At 42.2% G+C, this 16,712-nt stretch overlaps 1 protein-coding gene across 2 annotated transcripts in view; it reads right to left on the reverse strand.

The window, feature by feature from the left end:
• Positions 1-16,712, reverse strand: part of lnx1 (ligand of numb-protein X 1) — a 30,830-nt gene that overhangs the window by 1,252 nt on the left and 12,866 nt on the right. Inside the window, exons 2-9 of one of the 2 annotated variants that reach the window (XM_059340578.1) lie at positions 14,775-15,022; positions 11,742-11,897; positions 8,550-8,758; positions 8,038-8,466; positions 6,437-6,571; positions 4,354-4,531; positions 1,691-1,937; positions 837-995 (exon numbers count right to left, since the gene is read on the reverse strand). In XM_059340578.1, the coding sequence (XP_059196561.1) occupies positions 837-995; positions 1,691-1,937; positions 4,354-4,531; positions 6,437-6,571; positions 8,038-8,466; positions 8,550-8,758; positions 11,742-11,897; positions 14,775-15,022 (1,761 nt within the window). Of the gene's footprint in view, positions 1-836; positions 996-1,690; positions 1,938-4,353; positions 4,532-6,436; positions 6,572-8,037; positions 8,467-8,549; positions 8,759-11,741; positions 11,898-14,768; positions 15,023-16,712 lie in introns of both variants that reach the window. The other variant, XM_059340577.1, reaches the window with a different exon arrangement.

Genomic DNA, 16,712 nt, shown 5'->3' on the forward strand with positions numbered 1-16,712 from the left:
TTTTCCCGGGGGGGGGGGGGGGGGGGGGGGGGGCATGCCCCTGGACCCCCCCTAGATGGTTTGGTTCGATACTTTTAATTGTCAGTACCATATCATGAATTACTTTGATCTGTTACTCCTTTTAACTTAATGCTAATATTTCATCATACATGATGCATCATAATTTGGCGTGCTGGTGGGGCCCCATGTTGTGCAGAATGTGCCCTTTTTATTTTTTCGCCCCCAGTCTGAGTCCGCCACTGTGATGATGGATGGATGAAAGATTTCTGTTTTTACTTTGGATTTGTTTGAACTTGATTTAGGTAAAAAGTGACTAAGAATTAGATTAAGATTAAGATTTCCTTATTATTAGTCCCACAATGGGGATATTTCAAGAGGATAGCAAAAAACAATAAATAGTAAACAGCAGTATAAACTATAAACATAATAAATATTAAAATAAACAATTAAACAATTTCATAAAGTATCAACAATCTACGATATAAACAAGTAGAAATATAAAAAGTATTAACAATTAAAACAAAAATAAAATACTTTAGGAACATTATATACAATGTGGACAGAGTCAGAGTCAGTTGGATATGAAAAATAATATTGCACATATAAATTAAAGTATATACACAGCGTACAGTGACAGCCATACTGTCAACCTTTAGCTGCACTCTCAAAATCAATCTATGCACCATTGGTAAATCAGAATTGTTACTTTTTAAGCATGCAAAAATTGCCAATGCAAACCTGCGCCCAGTGTTGGTGAGGACAAGAGATTTAGGCTTTTAAATCACAATGACATTTTGCTCATAAGCAATAATAAGTGATATACACAGGCACCGTACCTTATCCTGCCATCATTGTAGGCTGGCGTCCCCTCCACGATGGAGCGGATAAAAAAGGATTGATTGCAGTTGACCTCCTCCTGACCTCCCACGATACTGAAGCCCAGGCTGCCCGAAGTACTCCGCCGCAGGACAATGTCTTTGCAGCAGTAGAGATGCCTGCGTGAGCCAAGAGAGAGATTAAAAACACTAATCTCTTAACTGCATCTTTAAAGTGTTTACATTGTATATCCTTGCTGGGTATGTGTGCAGTAGTTAGATTGCTGAACCGACCCAGCTCGGCAGACAAAGTCCTCGCCGCTCGTTGAATAAAGGTGTGACTATTCCTCCCAGAAGATGTGAAACAATGTTAGAGTCTATATCATTCTCATAAATATTGCCTGAGTGAAAATTACATTCAAATCTTTTTAGCTGCACCACTGGTCTAGACTACATTCCCTCAGTGACTCAGTGTTTGTTTTTGACTCCTAATCAATTCAGTGTTTGAGAAGAAACAAATTTTTATTTCACTTTAAGCGGGAGCAGCAGTTGTTTATTGCTGTCAGCGCACCGATGTCTTCTTGACGACACATTCTATTAAGATAAATTCATATGTAACAGTCGGAGGAAAAGTTTTTCCTTCTCAGAAGTTCTACTGATATAACAGTGGTGAATATTTAAGCTGAAAAGTTAGTTTGAAAGTATAATGAGTATTCTCTCCCCAGCTGGCTCTGTCAAACTTTCAGTTAGCACCAGCTGGCAGAGGTCAAAAGGACCAGTGTGGAGGGTGTCGATAATACTGGGGCTCAGAAAAAAGTAAGCAGAAAATAGAAAAATGTATATAGAGTGGAGACAGAGACACCAGGGGTGCTCACCTGGGTAGCTGCAGCCATGACACCCACAGTGGCGAGTAATCGTCATTGGGCAGTGGGCTCTTGATGCTGTCTGTGGGTGAGGGTGCGAGACAGGGCGGCAATGTGCACTCTTGCATGCTTTCTTCCGGAGGACGCATCTCCAAGACCTTGAGCACAACGGGAGAGGATGTGTTCTTCAAGTTGGCCACCGCTTCGCCTCTCGTCACCCCCGTCAAGTCCACCCCGTTCACGTTTAACAAGATGTCACCTGCGGAGGGAGGAAGAAGACAGCACAGCTCATCCTCTGCCCAGGTTGCTGCCCTGATAAATGCTTTTTCAAAAGACCTCACAGTGCAGAGACTCATCATCTGCCTATTTAATATTCAACAACCTTCCTGCTGCTGCAACACAAAGGGTTTGAAACCAAGCGCCACCTGTGCTTTAAAAAGCCTCCTAGCGATAAAATTGGCGCAAAGAAAAACAGACAGCATGGTCCAGCCTGCAATGAGCAACTCAAAGGGCACACTTGCCCTGCATGGATATGCTAATGTGAATGAATAGTCTATTACAATACACAAACATGTGTCACAATCACAAAAACAGAGACAGCTGCTGCTGCTGCTGCGACGTCCGATACAAATGCAGTAATGTGCACCTTGAACCATGCACAGGACAAAAAGACTAATTTTATATTAGGTTTTATGGAGTCTTCACAGAGCTTCACAGAGCCTCAGGAAGGGGGTGAGTGTAATGACAGGCTTAAAATGCCTATTTTTTCTAAAAGAAAACATAGATCGATTTAATAATGCTCGATAACATTATCACTCATGATGGAAAGTTTCTTTTTTTAAAAGTATATAAAAATGGATGCAGCAGATCCAGAGACATTTTCTTTTTTATTCCACAAGTTTGTCTTCCTAGACAAAGCCTGGTGATGACATTGCCTGCAATGCAAGTTGACCACCAAGAATTCTGTCAGAGATTTGGGTGGGTTATGCTCAAGCAAAAAAAATGGACGTTTACCAGTTTGGTCTCATAACCTTCACCCTTTCACACTGTATTTTCACTTAATGACAGTGAAGCGTTTGTTCAGCGTTTGGTTGTATTACATTACATTACATGTCATTTGGCTAACGCTTTTGTCGCTTCTGACACTTTTGTACAATAAGTCAACTCATGGTGCTAGCCTAAGACCACAGGAACCAAGTAAGTACATAACTTTAAGAGTCATCTGTAATTGCTACAGGAGTGCTAAATGCTTAAGAAAAATATTTTTTTTACAAAAAATAAGTTTTTTGTTTTAGACGACAATGACCTAATATTGTTGGAAGAGATAGGTCTTCAGCGTGTGGCGGAAGATGTACAGGCTGTCTGAGGTCCTTATGTCGGTGGGGAACTCGTTCCACCATTTGGGTGCTAAGACAGAAAAAAGTCTGGTAGAGGTTTTGTGGCGAGTTGACCCACGCAGGGTGGGAGATGCCAGCTGTTTGGCTGAAGCAGACTACTAATAGACACGCCAAGGAATCGTCTGTTCATTTTTTCAGGTAGGTAATGTACATTTTGTTTTTGTTTTTTGCTAGCCAAAATGAAAATCCCAGTTAATGCTTCAGTTAATGCTAACATGAATTAGCAGTAACTTCGCTCAGTCAGGTTTCGCTCCATCTCGCTCCTCCCCAGTCCAAATATGGTCTGCTCCCCGTTTCCGAAAACAAGTTGACGACGTACATAAAGAAAGATGGCGACAGGTGTACGCGCAGTCCACAAACCAATGGGTGACATCGCGGTGACGACCTCCATTATTTAAATACAGTCTATGGTTATGCTAGTAGCAGCTAATGTAGCACTGAGCTGCTAGCCTCAAACAGAGATGAGGAGCAGGCTAGAGATCTGGTGAAATTACTTCTTTCTAACTCAACATCCCCAGACTTGTTTTATTTTAAAACTTGTAGTCTTCAAGACTGACTCAAGTGACATCACTTGAGGCAATTTTTCAAACGTTGTGCAGCTCCCTCTAGTGCCACAAAAGGCTTTGCTTTTCACATATGCAATCAGACTTTCCACAAGGTGTAAACACGCTTTGGTTCCCCTTTAAATTGGATATTTTGGAATCCAGAGTTGTAGCTGCCTTTATCTGCATTAAAAGATACCAAGACTATTACATCCAGTTATTTGTGTGCCGCTCCATGTTTTGCTCTATTTCAGCTGACTGATTTCATATAATGAAATAATTAAGTACTCCGCAAATTCTCCTCTGCAACACAATAAGTCCTGAGCGCTGCTATGCTAATGTTTGTTTGTCTTTTTGTTTAAGTGTGTTAGAGCCAATTTGCAGAGCACTGAACCACGGCAGCATCACTGAGTTTTTTTCTGCTGGATGAACACACTTCATAATGAAACATGAATCTTAAGTGTTCATCAATCACCCCGTCTGTTATATACAAAGTATTCATCAACAAAGCCAAATCCATGACAGTCTGCCAGCCAAAATGTGAGCTCCAGTGCTTTGCACAACAGTAGACGACACCCTCATAAAACAACGACTCCATCTACTTAATGAGTAATTATTTGCACAAAAGCGCTGAACATGACATTCCTTGTAATATGAGTAATATTATGATAATTATAATATTGATTGTGCAGGTAAGTAATGGAACATTAAGAGGTTCATTTGTAGTTTGTTTTACCTTTGCGGATGGAGCCCTCCTGTCCCACCACTCCATCAGAGTCCACATTTGTGACGTAAATGGGGAGGTCCCATCCTCGGCTGGACATGCCGCCCGCCACCGTCATACCCAGAGAGTCATACGGCTCCTTACTCAGTGTGACTGTCTTCTCATAGCATGCAGGCTTCTGACAAGAGTCCTTCACAGGGGACAGAAGACAGAGCGTCCTGTTTTATGTTCAACTGCCTTGCTTGTCAATATAAAAACATGTTCAGAATTAACGCTGACATCGTGTCTTTGTGTATCCAAATCTCTTATAAACACAATAACTCAAGCCCAAACATGATATGAACTTAATTGTTACACCAAGGGCACCTTCTATACACTACATAATCTAATTAGATTGTAGAGCTGCATATTTGCATATTAATAAAGGACTGTTTTCTCTGGGACCTGCGATAGCCCTTTAATGGCAGCAGAATTCATATGAATACCACCCATGATATGCCATGGGAACAAGACTCCAATGACATAGACATAGATGGTAATTAAAGAATGACCTCATTAGCATAACTGGTGATGTATAATATATGGCGGTTATTAGGAGAAGGCGCAAGGCAGCTCAACTGCCTCTTCATTTCGATATATAGAGCAACTGATTTATTCATAGGCGTCATGATGTGCGTTTTGGTTTAGTGAACGAGGCTGTGTGTGGGATAAAGTGAGTGAGATTTTATTTATGACGAATGTGTCAGATTGGGGAGAGCGGAGTAGTAATGAATAACACATGGACACATTGAGGTTGATGTGATGTAGCTTGTGCTGCTTGGCTAATGAGCTGCATTCACACATTTCTGCTGTGCTCACAGGAGGAGATCACTGGGAGTCATGTGACTGACCCCAGGGCACGGCACTGACTAGAGCTGTGTGAACGCATCAAACTGTAGGCTGTGGGAGTAGTGTACTATACACTACGTGGTGTAATATGTATGTAAACAAGTACACCATCATAAAGATGATGAAGGTATAAAAATGTGTTTGTATTTTCAAAATGAATTACTTTTAAACAGACAGAGTCTTATCAATCTTCATTTAAGTCTCAGCAAAAAAAGGAAAAAAGCATATTTCCCAATATGTCTAACTTTTCCTGTATTATAAGTTGGCTACAACTGATTTAAAAGCTTTTCTGTGGGAGGACATCCATGTATGTCTTTTAATATGAACTAAAGCAAGGAGATGGTTAGCTTAGCACAAAGACTGGAAACTGAGAAAACACTAGCCTGATGCTATCCAAAGGAAACAAAATATGTTAACTAGTAATTCTAAAGATCAATAATTAGCTTGTTATGTCTTGTCTGGTTTGTTTATTTCACAAAAACTGCAGTTTTGGTTTGTTAAGGGGTTGTGTGCTGGGCTATTTCTTGGCAGGCTATATTCTTAGCTATTGCATAAGGGGCGGTTGGTTACATTTTTGCATCCACTAATTTACAGACTTCTTATTCTCAATGTAAGTCTACCGGAAAAAGTCCTTTTGGGCCCAATGGCATCACGTGACATTATTCCACTGTTGGCCACCACCATAATTGGCTTCAAAGCCCGGTGGTCTTCCTGTGGGCTGGCTCTATAATAGTATTTACTGTACCGACTTGAGAGAGATATCTAACTATTTAACAGGCCATTTAGCCCAAAGTGTATGTTGCTTTCAGTTAAGTGATCAACAGATGTCTGTTTATACATTTTCAGCTTGAAATAGTGATTCTAAAGAATTATTATGAGCACAAAAGATACCAGATAACACCAGGTTTAGTAAAGAAAAGTAGAAAAATTCTTCCAGGGAAGGATAGTGGAAGATACTCTAAATCCTGTGGGGTGTTTTCTGTGTGGTGAATAAAAAAAAGGCTGATCTTGATGCTACAATTCTCTGAGAGGAAGAGTGCCGGTAGTGCCTGAATGACATGCTCAGCTTTGATGGGAGAATAATACTTCCATCATGGATCATTTGCACCTGAAAGGGAGTATTTATCATGGGGAGTGGAGATAGAGGAACAAAGCTCCTGTCTGTGTGTTGGTTCTGTTCTCGTGTACGTGTCTGTATGCTGCTCACCAGTAGCGTTTGCTCTATATCCACAGGGGAATATGGTGGGGGACCGTCCATGCCCCACGGAGCTTCTTGTAAGATGTCTGGGGTAGGCAGGCAGATCTGACGGGACACGATGAAGTGGACACCCTCCTCGCTTGCCTGGAGAACATAAAGATCAGACATGAGTTGCAAATAACGCTACAAAAGACATGTTTTTAAAGCAAGATTAAGAAGACTGATACCAGTCAGTCTGTACGTCAAATTTAGGGCTGCAGCAGCTAAGCTTAGCTTAGCATATAGACTGGAAACAGAGAAACAGCTAGCCTATAGGCTACTTATAATGATAAATCTTTTTTTTTTTTTTTAAATCCCTACAAAAAACAAAGCGAAGCCAATACAGAAGCTCCTTAAACCTGCATTTTTTCTAATGGCCAGCAGGGGGCGACTCCCCTGGCTTCAAAAATAAGCAAGTCTTTGTTAATATAGCATGATGTTCATTTTTTAAATGATGGTCCTATTTATAGCAAAATAAAGCAGGGTATGCTTTAGGGCGTGGCTTCTTTGTGACTTGTTTGGGTGTTGTCCGTGTTTTCGTCTTAGAACTTGGACCCTTTATCTGAGAGTTTATGTACATGAAGGGTAACTAACATTTTGGTAGCCTAAAATGTAAAAATTGTGATTTTTGCACCTTGCTAACTTTGCTCCACACTCTTGTCCAAATATATTAACTTTTGGCTCCAAAAAAACAAAATGGCGACGGCCAGTAGTTTTGGAGTTTTTGTACGGATTAAACAAACAAGAAATAACATTTTCATAGTGAGTTTTAGAGGTGTCAATGGAAGGATTTTGTTGCCTTCAGACAGAGCCAGGCTACCTTTCTCTCCTTATTTCCAGTCTTTATGCTAAGCTATGCTAACCAGCTGCTGGTTGTGGTCTTATACTTAATAGACTCCAACTCCTACTACTGAACTGCCAGTCCGGTTACTCATTCACACATACACATGCAATTGGTCCAAGAGACACAGAGACAGACTGGCTGCTTCCCTCTCCCCCTACTCTGTCATTACTCTGAGACTTCCCCCCTGGTCTCTGTAGCACAGCGCTGACTCCTGAATTAGCCAGTCCAGCCCATTATTGCCTTAACTGGACTAATTTAATTTCCCTGCCAGTTGTTAATCTCTGACAGAAAGTGCCTGCTCTGAGAGGCCATGTTGGCTCCACAGAGACCCAGAAGAGGCCAGTCAGACTGCTCAGACAGGAACTCCGGGCAAAGAGACCCTGCACAGTCAGCCGCAAACACACAGCAATTAACCACGATTAACCACAAACACACCACCATTGACTGGCATCAACCAGGAACCAGAGGCAGCCGCATGGCCTGGTCCATTAGGGAATCACCACAATTAAATACTATTAACTGCAGTGAGAGCAGACACAACAGCACAGCACAACACAATTAGCCTGAATCACCACAATTATCTATAATACCTCAGGGACCCGGGGTAAGAACAGAACACAGTTGTTTATGGCTTAACAACATGGCGACTAATTTGACTGAGACAACCATGGACTTTATATTAAATGCAAATATAATCGATTTGTTTCAAGAAGACCTGCTGACTGACCTGGATGAGCAGAGCCGCGTGTTCCGGTGCTCCATAACGTAGATCGTGGCCGTTGATGGCCAGCACGCGATCGCCAACACACAATTGTCCATCACGTGCTGCCAGTCCGCCCTCCAGCAGATGAAAGATGTAGACGCCATGCTCCTCTGGCCGCCTCACAAGCTTAATGCCCAGCTGCTCGTCTGGAGTGGATTTATTTAGGACCACATGGATGCTATCATCCCTCAAGGGATGGTGGGGCAGACCGTGAGACGGGTGGCCGACGGCGACATCATGGCCGTGCCCGTGGCCATGTGGGTGGCTGTGTGAATGTGAGCGGTAACGGTGGCGCTGTTCTCTGAGCACGGTTAGACGGAGGAGCTGGCAGGGCTGTTTGAGGGTTGCAACGGCGTAGCAGTGGGGTACGTTGCTGATGTCAATGCCGTTTACCTGAAAGGGCAGCAGAGATGCGGTTTAAAATTGGACTTTGTTTGCTTCTTACTGATTTGTGAGAGAAACTTTCACTGTGATACCTTCAGGATCATGTCCCCGGGCAGCAAACGTCCATCCCGAGCAATGACACCTTCTCTGTAGATATCCTGGATGAGGATGCGAACCAAGGGGGTCTCATTGCCGCCGACGATGCTGATGGCAAGCGGTTCTGAGGGTTCCACCCGCGTGATCTTAATACTGGTAAGTTCCCCATCAGGGATCAGGTGATGCAGCTGAGGAAGAGCCAGCACTGAGGGAGAAAGTGCAGAGAAGAAAAAGGCTGAGTTCTGAATTGTACTGTACGACGACAAGAAAAATCAAGTTTGACATGCAGCCAAATATAACAGCAGGAAGTGGGAGAAAGAGACGGAAAGAGAGACACATTGAGGGAAAACGAGGGGTAGACAGTGGTGGAGAGGTTTCTGCAGTGGAACCAGCTGTCTCTACTCCCTCAGGTTACTAAAACAAACTTGTACAAGCCAAGAGGGGAAATTTACTTGGCTGATTATCCTGCTTGATGTTTGTATCATTAGTCAGATACATCTGTAGCAAGTATGCTTGGGAAAACCCTCAAATTCAAATTTCCACAGGGTTATTACTTGGGCGGGGTTGGAAGTTCAGTTATAACACGAACAGAGTTTGTACATATTCCAATTTCATTACAAAATGAAAAACTATTAACCTCTTTAAGCCCATACCCGGGTACGGTTAGGATTTAGACTTAAAAGTTCAAAATGCATGTATGAGGCTAAATTTAAAAGGTAACATCTTATAATTTCTGCAGTTGTGCTTGTTTAGCAAGTGGCTGAAACACAACCGACACTACCTCAGTTAAAACAAACAAAGATTTATTGGTCTAACCCTAGTCTGACTCACCAGATGTAGATGTTGTGATAATTGTTCTCCCCTTCCACTTTTCTGTCTATTTTTACAAGGGCAATTTTGCTGCATTCAGGACTGATGATTGATTAATGATTGGGATGAGTGATTTTTCCCTTATCACAGAATCAGTGTTGGGCATATAATATATTATGTTTAACAGTAACAGAGTAATATAATGCGTGACGATTAGAATTTTGATAATGTTATCTATCAGGTGAACTGTCCCTGTAAGAGATTAATCAGGGGGGGAAAGAAATGCACCTAACTAGTTGTTTTTCATGAAATCTGCACTAGGTATTGACAAAAGTGTTAATTCAATCATTTAAATGTGCATTTGTAGCAGATTTGTTTTCTTGTTTTAATATTAGGACTTAACTAATGTACAGGATTCTTGGAAGATGAGTTAAAGAGATGGCATCAAACATGACAATGGAAAAGATGACACATTATTACATGGAAACAACATGTTTTTGATGACATCTGGAGAACTTTCATAAAAAATGTAAAACATGATGCTAATGTTGGTAACTTGTCGTATCTATGTCCATGGCCTATGACCATACTGTATACCATACTCAGGGTCTTATTGTTATCAATACTACTTTATATTTATTTATTTATTAGTTATTTATATATATATATAGATATTTTTTATGTATTGATTTTTGCTTTATTTTCGTCTTATTTTTATAGTTTTGACATGTTTTACTTATACTTATGAGGTGAGGGGAAGAGGGGATGGGAGAGAAAATAGCGATAAAAAGCTTGCTTTGTTGCATGCATTAATGTCTTGCTGTTTGATTTGCTGTAATTTGCAAAAAAAAAAAAACCCTAATAAACACATGCGTTAACATTTTTTTTTATAGGATTCTGCCATAACAACAAATGCAGGATGTTTCTTATCCAAACAAAACAGTTCCTATGCATACACACCTCCACAATTCTGGGAAATGTGTACTTGTCTCTGAGTTTTATCTCTATAAATTGTGCAACTCCTTCCCCTCATGCCCAGTGGTGAATGCCAAGGCAGAATGACACATCCTAAACCCGGACCATGTGGAGGTGGGTGGGGAACTTTTATGACTATTTCGTCCAAAACACTTGGCCAATAAATGACAGAAAAGATGTATTCCTCATCTCATTTCTTTTTCTTTAGTTGTGAAGCATGTCTCTCTCTCCTTATTCCTCAGTGGGCTGTCTCCCTCTGTGTCTCCAGCTCTGTAGCCTTCGTTCTACTCACGCTGCACTTTCTCCATTCCAAAGTCAATATTTTGTCTTTATAGCAGCAGATTGCTTCTGGGGTGGAGACCACATTAACACAGAGACCTGCAGCTATTATGTAACTGCTCCTCCTCCTCTCCATCACACACCATTTCAACCTCTTGTCTCTTTCTTCATCCTGTCATATGTCTCTTTTTTTCATCCTCTCTTCCATCCATTGGGACATGCCTTTATTTGTTTCTTTTGTCTTTTTCTGTATCCTCTCTTCCCCCCATGCATTCTGTATGGATCTATCTACTTATCCATCCTCTCTGTCTATCTTTGTCTCTCCAGCGGCAGGCAATGAATATTTAATCTATTCTCTTAGCCTCCTCAGTGATGGCCTCAGAGAATAATCTAGTCCCTGATCGTTCGTCATCCTTCCTTCTTACGCAATACCACATTCCTTCTCTTCTTCCCGTCGCGCTGCAGTTCTACTTCAACATTATGTTCTCTTATGGTTGATTGTATTTACTCCACTTTGCTATCAAGGAGGTCTGGCTGTGGCTATTGCATGAAATATCTCTAGAGCATATTTTCTCTACTACATAACATCATATGGATCTACCATAAGATCTCTCTGGGGACTAGTCCATCAGGTTGGTGCAAACCTGTTCACCCTGGCTGTGGTGGAGGGGGAAGGAGAGTAAGAGGGGATGAAGAAGGAGAAGAATGGGATAGAGGAGAAGAAGTGGCTGTGCAGAAGGTCATCAGCCTCGTCTCCAGTGACCTCCCGTATGCCATCCCTGTCTGAAGTGCTTCAGGCTACCACTCTCCCTCCTGATCCATCTCTAGTGATGCACCAGCTGAGTTATGCAATCTGCAGCTGAATTATTAAAGAAACATATGCTACTGTTACACTGTGGGCTCCCAGTTGTGTCACCCTCCCCGCACAGCTGAGGGAACATCGCAAATACACACATTTGGAAACACGCACACACGATGAGCCCTCTTTCTGGAACCGTCTTCTGGGAATCATGAAGTGCAAATGCAGCAGTGACATCAAGACACAACACAAAATGCACAATGCAAGCACAAAAATATGAAACAAACAAAGACAAGAGAAGTTTTGCAGGCCTTGATCATCATACCTTCCTGTGGCACAGTGGAATTCCTGGCATTGTCTCTCTCCTCAGATGTCTCATTGCTTACTGCGTTGCCACTCTTTGTCCTGCGCAGGACACTGAACGCCCGGTTCAACCTTCTGAAGGAGCGGCTTCTCACTGAAGAACGGTCGAAATTTCTGACTGCAAAGAACACAGGGGAGAAAGAGAGGTACTTTATAGATTGCCTCACACTCAACATGCCCGGACATGTCTGGATCTGCTTCCTCACAGCCAATCAACTGCCTCCCTTTGGTTTAGTGGCTGAGATCATTGTTGGTGTTGTTGCTTTAGGTACTGGTGAGAAGATGAATAATACAACCATTACTTTCCAGCCTCACCAGATACCAAAACAGTGCATAGTGGTTTGTTTCACAATGAAACTATTAGCATATTAGTGATACGTTTTCAGCCATAATTTTCACCTTTATTTTGATGATAGAAAGATAAATGGTTCTTGAATGGAAGTAGACCTACAGTCTATGCATCATATTTTGAAAACATTGCCCACCATTGAGGAACTCTGCAACCAAGGACTGAAAAGCTAACAAAATGCCTGTTGTTCGCTCAAAACATTAGATTTAAACATGCAAAAGGATTTTAGCCAGCAGAAAGGTTATCATCGCTGATGTTTCACATCTGAATCTATTCATCCTCTTAAAGACTGTTTTACCATTTGTCAGCTAATAAAAAAATTCTGTTGTTTGCTAACAGATGGAATTGACAAGGAGGCGCCTTCACGCCATACAAAGTCAATGGGGAGCGATGAATTGTATTCCCCTCCGGTGTGGGCGGGACTTTATTGCATTCCGTCTCTATGCACCCATAGAGGCAGAAAAGGCTGCCAACAAGAAAACATTAAACCTGCAATAACTGATTTTAATGACCACTTTGGGACAGCAGAAGTTATCAACCTGCATTAACATATCACCTTTTACATTGATGTGGAGATATTGTTAGCAAACAGGTGCTTGTTTCCTCATCCAGCTGTTATGAAGCAACATTATCAATCATTTGGAATGTTGTTTCTGGCGACATGTCGAATTTAGCCCAATATTCACTATTTTTAGCTCATGTTTGGTCTCTACCAACTCCTGAGGTTCATCATCTAGCTCTGGAGCTGCTAAATGATCCACTGCAGTATGATCACCAGGTAGACGCTGATTTCTAACCCTGTGTGCTTGCTGTTTTGTGCTGAACAGGTAGGGTACTGTAGGTTTTTAGAGCTTCCCTGCTAAAAACAGCTGCCTGCTGCTGCCAAAACCTATTGCTATTAGAGTAGTGGGAGTGAAGACAAACAGTGAGGTCTTGTACAGGACAGCTAAATAATGAGGTGAAACTCACTAGCTGAATATTTCTTTCCTGATTCAATTCAGGATCTAAATATGAGGAATCTACTCTTACCAAGCACAGGTTCGATACCAGTGATCCATTTTTCCCCAAGGTTAAAATCTGTTTACCTTACTGTGTGAAACTCATTGGAATCGTTTTATGTGAGACATGAGTCATGACTTCATTAATTGTTATCTGAAACAGATAATGGACACATTTCCTAATGACACTGACAAAGAAACAGCATTCAATGTGGATTGGTCGTGTCATGGCCGATAGCAGCTCGGCTTAATAAGGTCAGTATCTGTGCCGATACCCATCTAGTGTATTGGGTTGGTGCATTCCTCATACACATGAATGTTAATTAGCTTTGCAAATCAGAAAGATTTGCAAGGTATAGTAAGTAAGTATGTAAGAAAGTATTGGTAAGAAATACTTGATGTAAATATTATTTTGTGAACAAGAAAACACTGAAACTTTCAAGCAAAAGTTGAGCTTTTGCAAAAAGTTTTTTTCTAGAGCCTTCTATGTTGTGACACCACCGCTGTGGTCTCACTAAAAGGAATGAGGACACTGGGTTTTTCTCTCCAGTCCAAACTTTTTTATCAAGGTTTATTTGTTGCAAAACTTTCAACAAGCTCAAATAATGCATTTTCAGAGTCACTTTCAACCAGTGGCTCTTCAATTAATAAAGCCAATCCGAGCCGAGTATAGTTTCATGGTTGCGTAACTACAGTAGTGATGTAACACGCCTTTGACTCTAGTGACCACATCCAAAAGAGACTCTCCCGGTGAGACTGTTTTCTGGTACTTTGCTTTTCTTAGAAGAAGACAGACAGGTTGCAGTGGAGAGGCAGCAGCCCCAGCCTGGCTGCAACCAGCACGGGGCAGCATGCCTCTGCAGCGCCCCTCCCTTCCTCCCCCCCTCCCTCTACGGGCTCTGGGAGATGCAAGAGCTCCTGACAGCCACATTATTCTTTAAAAGCGCCAGCCGCTTCTAGAGCTGTCAGCTTGTTCAGCAGTAGTGGCGCTTATGGTGGTTGTGGGCGCTCAGCCGGCCGGTGCCTAAAGTGCTGGTGCAGCGTCATTTGGTGTCCCCACTGCCTCACATTAAGGGTTGGGGTGGGGAGAGGGTCGGAGGGGCAGAGAGGAACACTCGTGACTGCTTCCAGGTTTCACAGGTGGGAGAAATGCAGGGAGAGGGGTGATCACGTCATTGGGCATTAACACACACTTGCATCAGGCTATATTTAACCTACCTCTCCTTCCATTTCTCCTTGACTGCATAATGTACCTGCCCTCTCCGTGACTTTCTCTCTCTGCGTGTTTCTCTACTGTTTTCCACAAAGAGAGATTTTATAGATTGGGGGGAAAAACAAGGCACTAGAGCTAATTGGCTGATAGGATTTCTATCAGAGACTATTAGAAAGAACAAAGACTGTATTCGAGGTTGAACGAGCGCCTGGGTTATAAGTCTGCAGGTTTGTTTGAACATACATCACTGGCATCTGGTTTTGACTGGGAGACTATGTAACTGTGACTAGAAAGCTCTCTACTCTCTATTGATTTTCAATCTGTCACACTCCCAAACACACACTCCCTCTAGCTCTCTCTCTCGTCAGACAAGCACAGGGTACCGTAATGCAGGACTGAACACACACAAACATCCGTTCGCCCACTCACACTCACTCTTCTTGGTGCTGCTGCGGGCGGCCAGGCTGGTGGTGCTGCCCGACTGGCTGTTGTCCTCCATGCTGGGGTCGAAGGCGGGGTTGACCAGACCCGGCTCGTCTGAAAGGAGAGCCACGGCGGCAGAAGTGGGGCCGTCGTTGGGCAGCGTGGCGATGGTGAGTTCTGACGTGCTGTCGGTGCATTCGCCCTCCTGCGAGCGCCGCTTCCTGTCTGCTGAGAGGCCATAGTGAGAGGCCCCTTTACACCTGCACGCAAGGGGTCAAAGTCAGACTATACAGTTGGCATAGTGCAATAAATACTGGACATGTTGATGAAACGATGACACAAATTATGTAATCAAACATGCAGCAAAACACAACATCACTTATTACAGTAGTGTGAAAGTCTAGAAATCAATGTTAGCACTCAATGAAAAGGTCACACTCTCAAAACAAATGCCCAGATTTCAGCATCTCCTGCAGCCTAAGGCTACTCGCTGGCTGACATCTTTCTTCTGCTTTGGGACTTCCTTCCACAAAAGTAAACTTTTTTTTCTGACCTCAACAGCACCTCTCTCAGATACTAAACACATTGAAAATTCTAAGAGGATTATGACACCTGGGCACAAACATGCAACTGTTCCACCACCTCTCCTACATAGGAGCAAGACAGATAGATTGTGGTGGTTTTGCCTTTTTTTTTTTTCATCTCTTTGTAGTTGTTTGACATTACTCAAGGTCACCTGACAAACACACCAAAAAACATTAAGTAAAAACAAGAACAAAATCTACATTATTTTGATATTTTTTTTGTCTTTTTCGTCAAATTGTGTTTTCTGCCTTTTTTGGTAGTTTTGTTGCTTTTTATGATAATTTGGTTTGTTTTTTTGGTCATTTTGTGTCTCTTTGAGCTCATTTTGTGTCTGTTTTGGGTATTTTACATCTCTTTGTGGCCATTTTGTGTCCTTTTGAGTCAACATCTTTATGCTGTTTTGCGTCTTTTGTGTCTATTTGTAGTTATTTTGCATTTATGTGCTGTCAGTACGTGTCTCTTCAAGTGAAATTTTGCACATGAAGGCCAAGGGGGCTCCGGACACTTTTTTGATAGGCCTATTCCATCCATGTGTACCATCACAACAAATATCATGGCAGAATATAGTCCCCAGCACTCTCGCCCAGAATTTTTGCAGCATCTCTCTGAGAATGTCATATTTATTTTCATAAAGGGGGAAAAAAACTAATTTCTGTTGCTTGCGCACTTTCTTTTGTGACAGTATCGGTAATCACATGTAGGATGGATTTTCCCTGTGGCTGTGAGTGTGAGCAACACTGACAGATGATTGAACACAAATGGAAGAAAACACCCTTTAGACAGGAGGGAGGGTGGGAAACTGACACAACATTTGAATATAAAACAGAGATCGTCTGAATGTTGTTTTTCTCAAAAACAAATCTAATTCCTAAGTTTCAGATGTCTTCTCCCTGTCAACCGCAACACATTTACAGCCTCTCTCTCCCTCATACACACACATACAGATACACAACCATCTACACACTGCTCCGCATATTATGTTGCACGCCATAAAAGGCTTTTCACACTGACAATATTAAATTGGGAATGTTTGTGTGTGAATTAAAGATATCCCTACAGAGTAAGGTCTTGTATTGTTGGAGAATTTTCCTCCATCTGTAAGCCATAAAGGCTTTGAGCTGACGCTTCATCAGAGGCAGGAATAACACTGGCTTGTCTCTCCGGCTGTCTCTGCGGAGCCATCAGCACAAACATTAACTGGGTTTTAATGAGCTGGATCAAACCCAGGCTCTGCTTCAACAGTAGCTCAGAAAAACAAGAGGAGGCATCCATCCTCCTTTCATGCAAGAAGGGCTGGTTACTACTGGACCTTACATGGATGACCCAGAGCCAAAAAGGACAAGGTAAAATGGTGGCCATTATTGC

The sequence above is a fragment of the Centropristis striata genome, chromosome 9 (assembly GCF_030273125.1).
Source record: "Centropristis striata isolate RG_2023a ecotype Rhode Island chromosome 9, C.striata_1.0, whole genome shotgun sequence".
In the NCBI taxonomy this organism is placed as follows: Eukaryota; Metazoa; Chordata; class Actinopteri; order Perciformes; family Serranidae; genus Centropristis; species Centropristis striata.